The following is a 17,208-nucleotide window of genomic DNA, read 5'->3' as shown; positions in this document are numbered from 1 at the left end:
ACCCAGTGTTTGAATTTAGTTCACGTTCGCAACTTACGATGTAGAGACTAATCGAATCACTTGCACGTGCTTTTGTTTCAAATAATTTTTATCTTCGATTGAAGACAGTAAAAAATTAATAAAAAGTTTCTACGATAACGATTGCAATTACTATTATCAAAGTTCAAGGTCCGCATGAAGCGATGAATCTTTTTAAATGCTATTTATATGACAGACTGACGTCAACGAGCAAAAATACTTCTAGCTCTCTCAAATGGATTAACTTTTCAAAGTACAACGATAAATCAAACAGTTTGTCGGCAATGGTAATGACGTTGTTTCGACGATGACTTATTAAATTCGAGGCAGCAACTGTGTCAACAATGGTTGCTATATCGGTTTGCTCTGAAAGTTTGCGACGTGGTTGCCAGTCGAGCATGGAAATATACTGCAAGGAGCGATTAAAAATGCGGGATTAGATTGTATGAATTAGTATGGCATCTGGTGTTCACACACATGTTCGCGGTATACGCGGAAACATAGAAATTGCTTACTGCTGCTTGTCACAATCTGCTGAAATGACATGGCTCGCCTACTTCGTGCTACAACTGGAAGAACACCTAATAAACCTTGAGTATTCGAACTTCTCTCTCTTTTTTCTTCTTCTGTTTTAATTATCATCGTTCGTTTGCCATCTGTTACGAGTAGCGATAAACAAATGTTTTAATCTTGACTTATAATATATGCAATAGTATATTTGTAGTATATAGTTAGCGTAGAATATAGATGTAATTATACGTAAAATTTCGAATAAAAATTTTTTTAATATTTCTATAATTCAAACTAATGCTGATCTTCGCTGTTGAATCTCATAAATCCATATCGATATGAGTATGCGTTTAAGCGATAGCAAGCAAAACATTTTAGTCATCGTGGACAAGTAACTACGGAATATTTTGTATCGAAATACGCGTTACGCTTCTATTTCACGACTAACAAATGATAAACTGTTTGCAGACAGGGAACGCTGATCGACAGGGCGAAGAAAAATCGACGCCGACGAAGCGTTCCCTCCTTCTTGAATAACACCGTTATCAACTTCCTGATATACAAAGCTCGTGTGAGTTGGCAGTTTCAATGAAAAGCTCCTCGTGCATCGTAACGTCTCGTATCTTGTCCATGGGTAAAGAGAAGCTCTCGCGAACCGACGTAAACGAGGCACCTTGATAAATTTCTTTCTTTGAAAAACGACCCATTCGACTTGCGATCGGAGAGAAACCGATGGATCGAACGTTCTCGACGTTATTGAATCAAGTTTCGAAAGCAAATAGGTGCAATAAAATTGCGTGTATCGCGTGCATGCATTGGGAACCAGATACGTCGCGTCAAGTCGATGAACTTGAGGACTCAACGAACTGGTACCTCGCGAACAAGACCATACACGTGCTAAACTGGTTTCACCGCCGGTGCTCCTCGATTCCGTCTGTTGTACCGTAGTAATCGACCACGACATTAGGCGCATACACGATTCGCCGAACAAACGGAGGCAAATCGCGGCCGACCTGCCTCCGTTTTCCTTTTCGTTCACCGCGGACCATCAATTAGCAACCAGGTGACAACTTGTCGTTCGTAACCGTAAATAAACGCCTCCACGATCCTCAGCAACCGCTCGTCTGCCTCTTCTACATGCTTTCGCTATGTCTACTGTACGTATGTATATTAAAAATTTACATCTATAGGCTCATCTGTGTATCTATACAGCGGACAGTCGACTTTCGAGTGTCACTGATGAGACACGTTGACCAAATGTTTGTACCAGTACGTTTCAGAGTGAATACAAATAAAGAGGACACATGCTCCTTACGTTTTACCGACGGAGACAGAGCAGATTCTTTCATTCATCTTCGTTTTATCTTTCATTCACGACAAGACAGTCTTTACACAAATAATATCAAAGTGGACGTAACGATCGGTTCGTGACTTTTTATACGCTGATTAAAGAGAATGCACGTTACTCGTATCTGTAAATTTCTTCTTTTAACTATTGTTTCAAAGATAAATTTCAATAACATGAAAGTCTATCAAGCGTATAGGATCGTGTCTACTTCTGTTCGCTCGGTTGATGCAATAAAATCTTTCACAATAACGATTTCTTATTGTTTGTTTTAAACAATATACAGTTTATATACATATATGATTTCACAATGACGAATTTTCTACGAAAATGAAATATATGATATTCCTTTCTCGATATTGCTTATTTTATTTAGAAGCCGATATATATTATTGTGATGCATTGCGACGGTATGCAAGCAAATACCGTTTATCTAATCAATTATACCGCTGATAAAATCATCGTACTCGTATTATCTCGTCGATCTACCCCAACCAGGCGGGTGTGAACCGATCGTTTCCACCGCATTCCGTCCTTCGAGCGCTCGCATGCCCTGCTCTCGGATTACAAGCGCTCACATGATACATGTGTACTTCCGCGAAAGAGTCACTCGATGCCGGTACTCCTTCGCCTTCGTCTACGTTTTGCAAAAGCAGGCGACAACGACGCTTCCTGATTCTCGCGTTTCCCTCGTGGCGGTTTCATGCGGACGCGTCAAGAAACGCGCGATCCATCACGACCTACGAAATCAATCATCCAGGGCATTCGACTGAGAAAATCGACTGGGATTTTGTTTCGTCAGCCGATCTTTGCTTTCATCAATAATTCCTGACATCGACTCATGGAATGAATTTTTGTTTCTGAACAAATATATGCAAAATGTATAAATTAAATTTGCATAAATTTAATTTGCGAATGGGTATTTGATCTGAAAATTATGGCAGTAATTGCATATTATGAAACTTTGAGTGAAATCAATAGAAGAGAACAATCTGTTAGGTTGAATTCTGTTTCATAGTTTATTCACGAAGAATATCAAGCGAAAGACTATCAGGAAGTTTTTGGATAACGATGGAGATGAGAGGTAGTTTACAAAATTTTCTTTGAATTTTTAATCTCATTATTATATATCGTTTTACTTTTGTTAATATTTTTAATCAAAACTCTATGAAAAGATTATTTATACCAGTTTATTAATAATCTCACGAATTTTTCAAATTGCTAATTAAAAGACGAGTTTTTTTTTAACTTCCCAGCGGAATATTAAATGTTGACTCCTGTAACGTAGTAAAATTTCGTTCTCGATACAACGTATTACAAGCTTTCGTGTTAGGGTTGTCTGTAATAATCGAATAATCCGTGGTAAAATAAATCCTAATCGTGTCCAGTTAGCGAAACGCTGTATCAATAAATCGAAGCACGAATTAATCGATCGAGGTGTGGCACGACTGATCTCACTGTCCTTTCCACCTTATCTTTGTTCCATCCTTCTTTTTCCGCTTCGATCAACAGCTACGAATATAAATATGTATAACAGCATGCCTCGATTAAGCTTAATGCACGCTAATGCACGCTATATTCTAAATTGTAGAATGTTTAAACACAGTTCGAACCACCGGCAGTCTCTCGTAATTCAATTTAACCGAGCAGCACAAGTTATAATTTACTTTCCGTAATGCGGTTTCCGCGGCGAGTTTCGCCTCGGCCTCGGCCTCGACCGGGAGAGCACTGGTCGCTTAATTTGTTCGAGAACTTGTAACTATCTTGCGTCGACACGTTCCTGCTCCGGTTAATTGTTAGTCGACTCGTTTTGCACGTCACAGAGCTGCATCGGCCACCCCGAGAGAGCCGAATACAACTTTCCAGAGCTACAAACGGAAACTCGTGTTTCTTCGATTCAACGCGAAGGTCGGAGAAAAGTCCGAGTTCAGGGGGAAGTTTGTACCAGGATCAGAGTTGGCGATACCCTTTGGCACAAATTGCGAATGGGGCTTCGGACGAATCGCTTCCAAACACCGAGTTTTCAAAGGGAAACTTTGGAATTTGTGGCACACAGGAGATAATACACGGACCGGATTAAAACTTCTAATTTCCTTTTCGTGTAAAGACATTTGGATCGTGACCGTATTTTTTTTCTATATTTCTTTCTTTTTCCTTTTGTCATTCCGCGGAATCTTCGTGCCGCCCTTTGGGAAAGAAGGAAGTTTCGAAACCGGCACTCTCGGGATTCGAGGCACGGGGGAATTTAATATGCGCTCGCGTCCTCGGACACAAAGCACGTTCGACCGCTTGCAACGCGGATAGCAAAAGACGTCCCGCAACACTCGTTTATAGTATCTAATCTCCCTGTGACAGACGTTTCTCCATGGCTTTTTCCCGCGTGTGTGAAAACCCGTGTGCGGCTGAAAATTCCGCGCCAGGGTAAACGCGTTCGCCGCGATAAAGCTGAACCGAGAATAGATAAATAACGTAAGGCGCCGGGAGGTCGTGATACGTATTCGATACATATTCGCGAATCGTGCGAGGAAGTTCGTTTTATGAAAATATCAGAACGATCACGGTATATTTTCAGTACATTCTTGACAAGTTTATGCCGGAGATAACGTTTGATATACCGATGAATTGTAAAAATTATCGCTGTTAGAATGGTAATAAAACAAAGAGTACAATATGTAATGCGGAACGTATCGAGTTTCGATATTTAAATATTTTGATAGATAGCTATTATTAGCTATACTTATATCGTAATTCACCATGCGTTCTCGAGCCATGACATCTCGAAGCCCTAATGCGTCAACAAGTAATCTACGGTTTCATAATGTTGATGGTTTTACGAGCGAGTCGATATAAATGTTTACGTATTCATACGTAACGCGGATAAAGTTTTGAAAGATCGTATTGAAGTTTGTATTTAAATGAGCACTAGACAGTTTTAGGAGTCTACGTACATAAAGGCAGGCTTGACGACGTACGGTCTCTATATTCTATTAATATAACAATCGAAGATAAACGTAACGAACAATTAAATGCCGATGAACCGCTGGAAACGATGATTCTTGCTCGACAAAAGAGTCACGATGATATTTCCTCTTTTTTTACGATGATATTCCAGACTCGACGAGGATGTTGAGAATATTTGTAGCATCGTGTGTTTATTGAAGCAATCTCTATTTCAAGCGTGTTACACGACAGAGGAATTTCTTAGAACGACGTTACATCCGTTTCACTTACATCATTCCATGGATAGCTCGCCGGGCGAACCGTCGTTAATTATCCATCATTCGCCCGTCATCGCTTCGATCAACTTTTCCAGCCGGTTCACCGGCGAAATTCTCATCCAGCTATGAAAAAACTCACCGTGTACGTGACGTGATAGTTCCGTTGATGCACGTCGCCGTTACACTGAACGGTAGACAGCATGTTGACAGCTGTCAACCACGAAAGAACTGACTGACGATCAATTTTCGTGCGCACTCGAAACTCACTCCGACACCAGGATCGACGATCGTAATACGGTCATCATTTTCGATCACGCTGTTCCCTCGATTGGATCATCGCTTCTTTAACATTCAACCGGAAGCGCATACTTATGCCAACGATTTCGTACGACAGTCATTTTATTCCATTCCATTCAGACTGAATGATGAATTTAACTAATTCTCTTGTCTCTTTTAATGTATCGTTTTGAAGTGATAACGAGGAATGGGGGGGTGGGGAGGCGGGGGGAATGACGACACTGAACGATGAAACGGAGAAAGGACGCGGCACGTTCGATGGCAAAAGCCGACGGAACTCGAATGGAGCTCGTGTCTTTCGGATCACGCACGGAACGTATAGGTTTAGGTATACGGAATGCGCTTGCGCGGTGCCCCGGCGAAGGCGCCCCAAGACCACGCTTAGTTTCTTCTTGTTCTCCACTTCTTTCTCCCTGGTCTTTCTTCCTCAACTAGACTTGTCCTTCCTCGCCGCATTCGTAGCCAATCCGTTGATAACTGAATCGACGACCATCAAACAATTTCTGCGCACGCTGTTTCAATTTTTTATCTATTTCTATATCTTTCGACGACTGACTTTATTCACCTTAAATATATTCATCGTAGGAGTAGTATTATTATAAATCTTTGTAAAAAGTTATTTTGCAAAAGTGTAACTTTCAATCTGATGATTTTCCAAACGTAAAATTAACAGTTTTGGAATATAAATAGACCAGAATGTATGAAAACGGTACCCTAAAACGAAATTTTGGATCATCAGTCGAAAGATTCCTCCTTTTTTCCATCGTGATCCACAGAGAGATACTTTAAAAACATTCGATTCGAAGTTGGGACGATTGGTTTCTACGATCTCTTTCGGAGATTGAATATTTTGGCTATTCCAAGTTGGATTTTCCGTGGCTATCCTTCGTCCGTCTCTCGAATAGCAATCTTGAGAACTTGGATATTCGAGCTCCATTTGATTTTCGATATTCTTCAATCTTTCTTCCAATTCGCATGTGGGATACCTTGAAAATTTTCTACAGGAAATGACTATCTCGAAACATGTTTATCGAAACTTCCAACAGAGCACAGTTTATATCCCGTTTTATAGAGGAAAGCCCGTGGTGATAAATACTCATGACTTGTTCAGATTCTTTCGCAATTTGTTATATTTACTCGTACAATTATAGCGGATCTGTTCCTCTGCAGAAAGTATAGACGGTAGTTTAAAGAATGTGTTTGTTTTCCGGAGCCCATAAACTCATATTTTAGTATCAAAGTTGACAATTAACGTTTAAGATAGAGACCGAAAACACGAAATTACTAACTGGATTCTAATAAAGCTTAAAACCCCTGTTTCTTTCATGCACAATTGAGGAACTTCCTGGAAAATGAACCTACGGTAAACATCATAATTCATATTACATGGTAAATTTGTAATTGATACATTAGATCTACGATGAATATATATTCGGGTTACTTGTGTATTTTCTACTTAAATAATAAAATTACGAAATTTAGATTGAGCAACATGTAGATACAAAAAATGCATAAAATACGCAATATGCAGAAATACGTAAAACATTCAAAGTCTACTATTCGCTATAATACTTACTAGGTGAGGTAACTTTTTTTATATGTCCTACTATTTTAGTTATATTTATACCGTGTTTATTATGTTTGTAAAAATTGAAACATTTCGTCTTGTGGATGTTCGTTTTATTCCTGTAATTGCATAACCCTGTGTACTTTAATTAGTATCGGCTAAACCAACCAACGTTATCATACATGACGTCGTCGTAGAGGATAATATTTACGACGATGAAAGTGCTGTGAATTATCGATACGGAACAAAAACGTAAATTATTTCGAATCACTCCTCCTGCGTCGGGTGTTGCAACAGTATGCAAATACAAAAAGACAGGAAAGAGAGATGATCACGAGGAACGAGCGGTGATAAAGCAAAGCTAGGATTTTCAATGATTATTTCTTCTTGCAGAGACCTCGATTATCGATACGAATTCAATACCTACCATCTTTGTCACTTTTATCGTTTCGAAACCGGTTCGTCTGGCCACAGATCATTTGTCTCGATCCGCTGGATCTTTCCCTCGATCTTGGTGTCGTGTCATCGTCGACCTTGATCCTCGATCGCGTTCTGATTGCTGGCAATTGATCAACGGCGCCTTCGTTAATTCACGAAAACTGGTCCTTACGTATCTTCACGCAGCATCTTCTTCTTTTTTGATAGTCATACTTGGTAATCAATGAAACAAACTGATGATCGATCTTTCAAGAAGAATTAATGTCGCGTATTTAATTAAATGGGTCCCCTTAATTCTGTGAGACGGTTGAACAGATGAACGTATTTCATTGTAGCAACCCAAGTGATTCAGCCAAGTCTTCGTTCTTACATTGTTAATCTTCGATCATCGGCGATCGATCATGATTGCTCCCTGTGATCGATATTGGAGAGGTTGATATCCTTGTAGCATCGTTTTCAAATATTTCCATCGTATTATAATTGCAGATAGACTATGAATGTTTGGATTAAAATATAATCACTAAAAATGTGGAATCTAAATGATGACTTTTTTCGATTATTCGTTAATTTATTATATATCATAACGGTTACTTTTCATTTTGGATATTTATATGTTCTTTGCTTTCTATAAATAAATAAATAATTTTAATAGCCGGCAAGGAAAAGAAAATCTAATTCGCCAAACTTTTACAAACTTTTCGAATTTCCAAATTTATTAATATTCAAATATTTCAGATATTTCAGATATTCGGAAATTTGCCTTGAGAGCAAATTTTTAATATCCCTAATGTACGAACTTCATACAACATTAGCATAAATGATCGTTAAAATCTATCGATTTACTGTAATACCCAGTCAGTCATTTACCAAACACTTGCAATACCGAAGTTTAATTATATATTCGTATGTAAATACAGTCGAACATTGGTCGAAGCGTTATCGAATTAACCACACTTCGTCGCAGTTACGCGATAAACGTTTCACCCCGACATGCAAGGGTTAAAATCACACGCAACAATGGAGAACAGGAACCAAATACCACGATAATAATACAGTTCGACACTTTCAACCCATTTCCTGCGGGCATTGTATGAATAGAACTCGATCGCCGGTTTGCCCGCGTCCATAATAATAATAATAATAATTGTTGGTTAAGTTCCCCCTCCCAAAAAAAAGAAGGAAAAAGAAAAAGAAGAAAGTGCACGCACCGTGCTCGTGTTTCGCCACCCACGCTGTTTATCGTGTTGGCAAAATACGATAAACGAGAGTGCGTGGCAAGAATGAATGTATCGAACAACGTCGATTACAGAAAAGGAAAGGGAGAAAAAATATGGCAGGCAGAAAAAAAGGAGAATCGTTTTACGCTCCACCCATTTGAATTCTTTATCGACTTCACGAATCTCTGGCGTAATTAGAAGATACCGAGACGCGTGTTCGTCCAAGATAGCCGGTTTCCAGGTGAGCCTTTGCCATTGAAACGAAACCTCCAAACGACCGAATGATATTTTACGACATGTTTAAATCTTTTTTATGCATATGGATGTCACACGGGAGAAACGAAATTCGCATCGCGCCCGCCGGGATGATTGCATTCGTTCCGTGCAGTTTTGAATTGCGCGCGAAATGATAAAGGTAATGATATGGTCCTATTATGGATGATATTCGAAAGGTAGTACTCTGTGTGTTAATGTTCCATGATATTTGTAGGTTGGAAGTTTTGGAAATTTGGTTGTCGGAATATTTGAGAATTAAAAAATTTGCTACTTCGAAGATGTGAAAATTTTGATCTCCAAAGATTTGAGAAACTAAAAGTTCGATATTTCAAAGATATGAACATTCGAAGAATCAAAACTTCGAACATATACGAACTTGGTGATCCAAATTGAAAAATGTTAATTTGAAGATTTTGAAATTCTAAAACTTGAAAACTTAGATCTTGAGAGCCCGAAAATAAAAAATAAAGTGTTCTTCCTCCCTCGGAAAAAACAAACCTTTAATACCCATCAGAGATTTACTGAGACATCAATGTACCCTAAGTAACGCGTTATGACCAATATGTTTTCAAAACGCCCGAGCCAAGTTTTAAAAGACAGCCATACTGAATAACCGAGCAATCTTAAGTCACTGTTCGAGACCAATTATACCATCCATATGCAAAACGATCCTCAAAGTAATATGCTTTGTCGCTCGTTTATATTTCGAGAAGATTCGCGAATAGCGGATAGGGTGGCGCTGGAACATTTTTCACGCTACCAGCGCGAAATTCAGCGGAGGAACGAAACATTAATCGTTGGCCAGATCGGTGTGCGCCCGTGGCGAGAGGACCGGAGACGTCTCGCATCGGTTCATAAATTTCGATGCACTTAGAGAACGCTCGCAGCCATACTTTTGGTACATCGAATCGTTTCAAACTTGGTGGAGAGGGTTTGAACTGAAGTGGACCCAGACGATGGGAGAGACGATTCGGCACACGATGACAAATCGTTCACGGGAAAGAATTCCATTGATCCAAGTGCGAGCGACGACGCACGAATAAAACTTCCGATCGTCGTGAATCTCTGGCTACGAAAGTCCGACGTGTATATGTCGCGCGATACATATTCCAAGAAGTTTTCGCCGATGCTTGAGGAAGCGGGTGAAAACGTTTGGATCTCAAGTGTTCCGTAAACTGAAACTAGATTCCAGGAACATGCGTACTGAAATGTTACGTTCAAAAGTAATAGACGCGAAATCTTTGGAAACAAAAGAAGAGCGACATTGCAGTCGTTTTAATCCTAGTTTGGACAATCTTTCGAACTATCGTACTTTGCAACGAAAATATAACGAGACTTTTTGAATATCTTCATCCAATATCGAAGTTTATACAAAAGTTTTAAATATTAAAGCTTCAGGTTTATCTACATACTTCTTAAATAATAGCTGGAATATTATGGTTGTGAACCTTTAATTCCTATCGTCGAGTTCTTGTCATAATTTCGCTCTAAAATAATACCTGACGTAAAGTTTTGCTGATCTACAATTAGGCCGAACCTTCTCATTTGTAAGCTATAAATCAAGATCCAAATTTTTATTGAATCTTTTTAGAAAATTAATTATTTCTATCTTATTGGACAAGTTCAAGATTAATGGAAGATTGTTCACATCTGTCCGAGATTTTCTTCCAATTGAATGACAAAATTACAAACGATGTTTATTCCATTGATCTTCCTATAATCTTACTGTAATCCATCATACACCGTATAATCCTCTTTGGACAAGTATCGCGTGACCTCATAATTTCTTTTCAAAAATAGATTATCCAGAGGAAGCAGACTCTCATCGATAAGATAATGCATTGACTGTCTTTCGAATGGAAACAAAGTAAACTTCAAGGATTAAACGCTCAGTCCGCTTTGCTAAAACGTTCGAAGAGAGAACCAAGAACGAGTGGAGAAGCCGCACAAATCTTCCAAGTTCGCTAAAGACGTCGTAATCCCTAAATCAAGACGAAGGATCACTCGCACGATGAATCCATTTATTTTCCAATTTGTTGGCCTTCGCCCAATTCTCCACTGTATACTTCGATACTGTTCCGATAAGTTTCACGTAAATTTAAAGTCGCAAGAGTTATCGCGGATCTTCGTATTCTTTACAAAATAACGGTCAGTGATCGAACCAACGATACACGTGTCACTGTATTGGTGAAGTTTTAGTGAATTTTCGTATCTGTGCTGGATCTGCTAGAGTTCTGCCAATATTTTAAAATTTCACTGACGTTGTGGTAAGAAAAAGCCATTATGATTACGCGGATAAAACTCAAAACCAATCTGCAAGTGTATATAGAAGTTACAACATATGCATAAATCTCATGTATCTAATTTTCAAAATATCGATCTTCGTGCCTTAAAACTAACACTTTGTGATTCTACTCGTGCAAAAATCATACGTTATAAGAAAGAGTTACAAATTCGGTGTGTTCCAAAACGAAGTTGAGCCCTTTTGTGTATAATCAGCTTTGGCTCGTGAATAATACGAAGGTGAATATATTAAATTAAATGAAATTCCGATCGAATAGTTGGAGGCAGCTTGTTTGCTGAAGCATAGTAACGGAGAGCGAGCACGTCTAAATTTAACCGGAAGTTAGAGGTAGCCGATAGTATGAGGGAACGCCTTGAACGAGATTACGGCTGGTGGCTGGCGTCGAAGTGGCCGCTTCCCTTTTTCCTTCTGTCGCCAAAGATCGAACCCAGCTACCCCTTTCGAACCGTAAATAAATCCATCCAGTTTACGCGTGCCAGGGCAGATGTTGCTCCGCTCGTGTCTCGGTGACGAAATGAAAACAGTCCAAGCATGGGAAACGTCTTTTCAAAGCATGGACAGTTCGAGAACAGGCTCGATTATGCACTTTCGAAAGCGCGTTATGTTTTTTTTAAGTGGATACTGCAGGCAGAGTTTATTCGTTTGTGTGTTGTTTTGAGTATAAGATTGTTGGAAGATTTAGATGCTTATTCTGCGTTTGGTTTTGTTGGGAATTCGTGGTATTCTAAACCAGTCAGCCAAGAAAGACGAGGTAACTTGTCATTCGAGTTGCTAATCTCTTGGATATAATCTCTTTATTTGGAGATTTCCTGTGTTTTTACGTTTCCTGTCGTTTCCTCTTCGAAATAAATTATAGTAGGACTCGATTTATTGCAAAAAAGTTTCAAGTTTAGCGCTTGATTAACTTAATTTCTTTCAATCGAATCTACTTTTCTGAACGCGAGTTTCTATTAGATAAATAAAAATAGTGGATACTGAGAACAATTGGCGAACTTCTATTATATGAAACTCAATTCATAAGCTATTTGTCCCTGATTTGCCCTAAATACAATTGTAAGCTATCTGTCCTTCGATATGTCCAGGAATAGAAGAATTAAAATCAACCTAATAAAAATTAATTTGTCTTTGTTCATTTTTAACTCCGCGATTATAGAAGTTTTTCCTTAAGGAATGATTCAATTAACAACTCGTATACCATACACCCACTAAATGCAGATTTCTAACAGAAATTGCTCGGTGTACCTATCAAACAAATGTTTATTGAACAACACCCTATTCGCAAACACTCGTCGATTTATAGAAAAATGCAGTATACGACCATTTATTTTTATCGAACAGGTACGAATGCAAACGAAACGCGAATTTTCTTTGATATATCGGTATTGCTACGAACGCCTGCAAATGCTCACAATCGTTCGCGGTTTTTCGCTTTCGCGTTTTCACCGGAATAAATTTATCCATTCATACATTAATCTTAAACATTTGAAAGGAGAAACAAAAATAAAATAAAATAGAAGTGTATGAAATAATTGTATAGGTTAATCGGCCTATTGTTTCATTGTTACGAACAATGTACGTCATGAAAAAATTTATGGCGACTGTTACATGAACGCGAGCAGAATTTTGTTGTTCGCCCGTGTTTGCAGAACATTCGCCTAACAAAGCAAGCGATGCAATTAAGTTAAATAAGATTAATGCTCGGCGTGATGCTACAACTTCAATGGCGAGGCATGTTTCCGCCGGTCTGGTGCAAATTCGTACGATCGCCCGTACACGAGACAACGCGAGATTAATTGCATCGAAAATGCAGAAAGGGTTGCGCGTAAAAGGAAACAAGGCAGTTTTGTTCTGGATACCCTTTACTCGATATAGGGCTTATCCTATTTGCCTATATCAATTTTGGAAATTCTATCGCCGTATCGGCGAATCTGCCACATTCCATGTTAGCCTAGCGGTAGATATGAAGGTGTTGAAACTTAACTTTGAGATTTGGTATTTGAGCAAAAAGCTGTCGAGATTAGAGATGATTGTACCTAATGATATAACAGTAATCCAGTAAAGAGATATAATAAATATTTTTAGTAATAAAATTTAACCATTCAATATTTTCATTTTGACAAATTTAAGCTGTGATACCTTGTATCGAATCGTACACTACTGTCCAGAAATTTGAAATTATTGCATGTTATAAAATTCAAGAATTTCAAAGAAAATCAACCAAGTTTTTAATAAAACATTTTTTTAAATGTTCATCGACTAAAGTAAGTTGTTATTGATATACCTACGTAGCAACAATTTAAAATAATAATAAAATTAAATCGCTGGTGTATATCTTATAAAAGATATATCATATTCATTGCTATTCATTTCTTCCTATAAAACAATTTCAATTTTTACAAAATATTTGATCGTGTATCGTTTCTGTTGTTTTAACTTCGACGAGACTCAACTGTCGTTCAAAATTGTCATCTAATAACTCATCAAACGAACGTGACGTCCCACGACAATGTACTCCGTAAAAAAATCTCTAAGGCTAGTAAAAAAGTAACATGCCTGTACCCAGCTGCTAAACAGCGCGCTGCATCGTGTTCCGTCAACGCTTTAACGACCTCAACCCTATTTTCTAACCCTCGGCAAGCACTAAACGATCAGGACGTGAAACACGCGCGGCGGTCCCCCTACGTTCAATGAACCGATGACGACTGGCAGCTGCAGGATTCTCAAGGACCTCCACCGCTTCTTTTTTTCAGCAACCCGAGCCCTCTTGACCTCGTGCCTCCCGTTTTCTTCTTCGCCGACATTACCATAAGCGGTAACCGATTTCCAAGCAGCCGAAAGAGACGACCTCCCAACGAAACTCGCGACACATACTCGTGAACTTTATTTATTGTCCTCCTCCTTTGACTTCGAAGAAACATCAAGGTTTAAACCTTGCTCAGCAAAAGTTTAGCATTTAGGATAACAGCCACCAGGCAGTGGAATACATTGATGATAGGAGGCTTGTCAGTAGAGATAGCGAGATAGCGGAAATCGTAAATTTAAACAACTCATTTCCAAAAGGGAATATTTGAGAAACAGATGATAAGTACTGTAGCAATATAAATAATACAATTTTTTGTGGCGTTTTATTGATTTCAATCAGTTTAGGGCTATCACCAGACACATCCTGCATAGTCGATATAGATTTAAAAATTTTCCTTCTTACAAATTTATGCGAGATTCTGTTGGTTTCATGGTTTTCATAGTTAAGGACTAGCATCGGACACATCCTGCATGGTCGTTACGGGATGGTTCGAGTTAGGATTTACAATCTTCCATGTTTGGAGCGGTAAAGTGTTGGACACCCCGAATCCCTGCCGATGGATTTCTCTGATGATAAGCTCTCCATTGATGTTCTACATCTCCTGATGGGCGTTGTCCTAAATATCAAACTGCAGTCTGTCGTTCTTATCCGTATTTCGCATCGTCAGACTCTTAAAAACGGTACGTGCGAGCGATACGGTGTTAGTAATTGCGATAGGATCGCCCGATTAAGACGTTAATTAAAGATTGACCGGCTGTTCGTTTTCTCTCGTTCGCGTGGAAGAACTCCTGGTGGGTTAATTAACTCGTGCCACGACCAACGTGGCCGGGTATTGCGCCTGGTAAAAAGCGTTTAAGGATTAATCATGACCCGGTAAGACGAGCTGCTCACCTGCGCGTCTTGGAAGCCTCGCAAACGACCCACGGAACATGCTTAAGTCGCGAGGGTAGTGCACTTCTTTGCATGCTAGAAGACTGGCAAAGCCAGTCGATGTCCTGATTTCTGGCGTCGCTAATGAAAGAGAATCTCTAATGCGGTTGATTGCTCGGCCGATCGCTACCCTGCACTCTGATTACTTTTTTGCACCCAATGAATGTTGGATATTTTTTTGCCTTCTGTGATCGAGCGATGAATATTTTATTTTCAAGAAATTTATGAAGAATTCGTGAGCTTGTTCGTTATTCGGCATTTTATCTTTCGGTATTTGCTGAACAGAAGATCTTTAGGAATAAAAATTATATACTCTTTGAGAGAACTATGGTTATCAATTTACAATTATTGTTCATTAAAATTAGTCCTATCAACTGTAAGAAAGTTATTAATACAGATATGTAAAACATAGTCATTTCCCTCTAGTTTTAGTAAATTCGCACACCCGTTTTTAGTATATAATTTAAGCAATGAAGAGACTCAGTGCAGTCATCTCTTATTACAAATTGTTCACGATTGTTTAGATGAATCAAGCGCATGTTATATCTCGTACAACCCTTATTCAAATACAGATATATTATTCGAACACCAATATCAAAATCGATCATACGATTTGTCCGAAAAAAATGTTTCCCAATATATAATTCGATTAGCATTTACGAGACGATCGTTTAGGAGCATTCAGCCCGAAATAGTACGGTTATAATGTTTTGACGGTGGTATAGACGTCGCGTACCAAACCGGCGCATCGACTAATCGGCATTAATGCGATAATAACGTCGAGCTGCAATCGTACGTGCAATTGAACGACCGTCGATAATCCAATTGGACTTTACACCAATTGGATGTTCCGATGGAAGCGCGGCCGGTCGTTTAATCGACGCCACCGTATATACATCGTTGTGGTTTTGTTTCCATGGTCGGACGCCTGAATTCATGCCACGATAGTAATCTACTGGTTGGTCGTAATTGCTTAATTAGGTCAGCCGGGCAAAAAATAAGGATGGGATCATCGACGATTCTCCGGGAACATACAAATTGTCGTTGATGTCACCGAAATATCGTTGGTACGCCGCTTCTATCGGAATATTACGGTTAATCTCGTGGTGAGCATGATCTCCGCGAATGAAAAACAAGATTATACGCTCAACGATTGCGACACTATCGGGATGTTCCCTTGATATAACCGTTTAAAGCGGATGGCTTTAAAACGAAATTACTACGTACTTTTCTCTCTTTTCGTCGTTTATCTAAATTCCAATATCGACAGTTTTTATAATGAAACGCTGACAGCGGGTAGATTTTAGTATGCAACAGGTTAAACGTGAATTTTTCTGAAAATCTCTGCACGTTCACGTTGATCCGCTCTGTCAGTTTCAACGTAAAGAGATCCCATATAAATCAACTAATTTCTCATCAAACCCTCCTGACCCAGAATCAAATTTCACTCAGCCATGCGAGTACAATGCCACTATAGTGAAGGGTTGCTCTACTCTATTCCGGCTCCATGATCGAGTTCAATCGGATACAGCTCGAACGTCCGATAGTCTCTTACGAACAATGATGTGCATTTAATTGTACGCCTTTAGGAACACGTACATCTAACACTATACAGCATGCTCGTATACGTTGTCTGTACTTAGATAGATTTCCAGCTATCCATACTAAAAATTGAAAAGGAAAATTTACTACTCGCACATTTCCTAGGATTTGCTTTTATCGGTGATTACGTTTTAGGATTTGCCTATCTAAATACAAAAAGCGAATATTTTGTAATAACGAAATAACAAATAACGGATTTTTCATTAAATAAATAAATATTCATTTAAAAAATGAATTAATTTTTAGAATTTGTTCATTCAATGTAGAAAGCGAATGTCTATTAATTTTTTTAATGAATTTATAATTCCTGATGGGATAAAATAAATTGTAAGGAAAAAAGTGAGAATCATACAAAAGTGTACACGATCTCAAGTTTTATAGGTTTCATGTGTTACATGGAAATGTGGTTACTGCCGGATTCGATCGGTGATGCACTCAGGACGATGCAGGAAAATACTAACTCAATTCTTCGGTGTATATTCGAGGAGAATCCGGTCGTCGCACGTGAGAACGTGGTCGTCTACGAATTTCGATTTTTGTCCCGAATTCTAATTCAAAACCTCGACTCAGACCCTCGAGATTTACGTCCGGGGAGGATGTATATATCGAGATTTTCTCGGTCTCTATATAGGACAGGTGAAATGCTATTGGTCCAGAGAAGCAATGGACCTCTCAAGCTTTA

General features: G+C 38.9%; 1 protein-coding gene across 12 annotated transcripts in view; it reads right to left on the bottom strand.

Annotated features, from left to right (window-relative positions):
- Positions 1–17,208, bottom strand: part of by (focal adhesion protein tensin) — a 182,582-nt gene that overhangs the window by 62,241 nt on the left and 103,133 nt on the right. Inside the window, exon 1 of one of the 12 annotated variants that reach the window (XM_069125079.1) lies at positions 5,231–5,608. The exons of the other annotated variants lie outside the window; for them this stretch is intronic. Within the exon in view, the coding sequence (XP_068981180.1) occupies positions 5,231–5,293 (63 nt within the window). The 5' untranslated portion in view covers positions 5,294–5,608. Of the gene's footprint in view, positions 1–5,230; positions 5,609–17,208 lie in introns of those variants that run through there. 12 annotated transcript variants of the gene reach the window in all.

The sequence above is a fragment of the Bombus flavifrons genome, chromosome 12 (assembly GCF_040668555.2).
Source record: "Bombus flavifrons isolate JBK064 chromosome 12, iyBomFlav1_principal, whole genome shotgun sequence".
In the NCBI taxonomy this organism is placed as follows: Eukaryota; Metazoa; Arthropoda; class Insecta; order Hymenoptera; family Apidae; genus Bombus; species Bombus flavifrons.
Note: the sequence above shows the minus strand (reverse complement) of the source record. Positions and strands in the feature narration are given on the sequence as shown.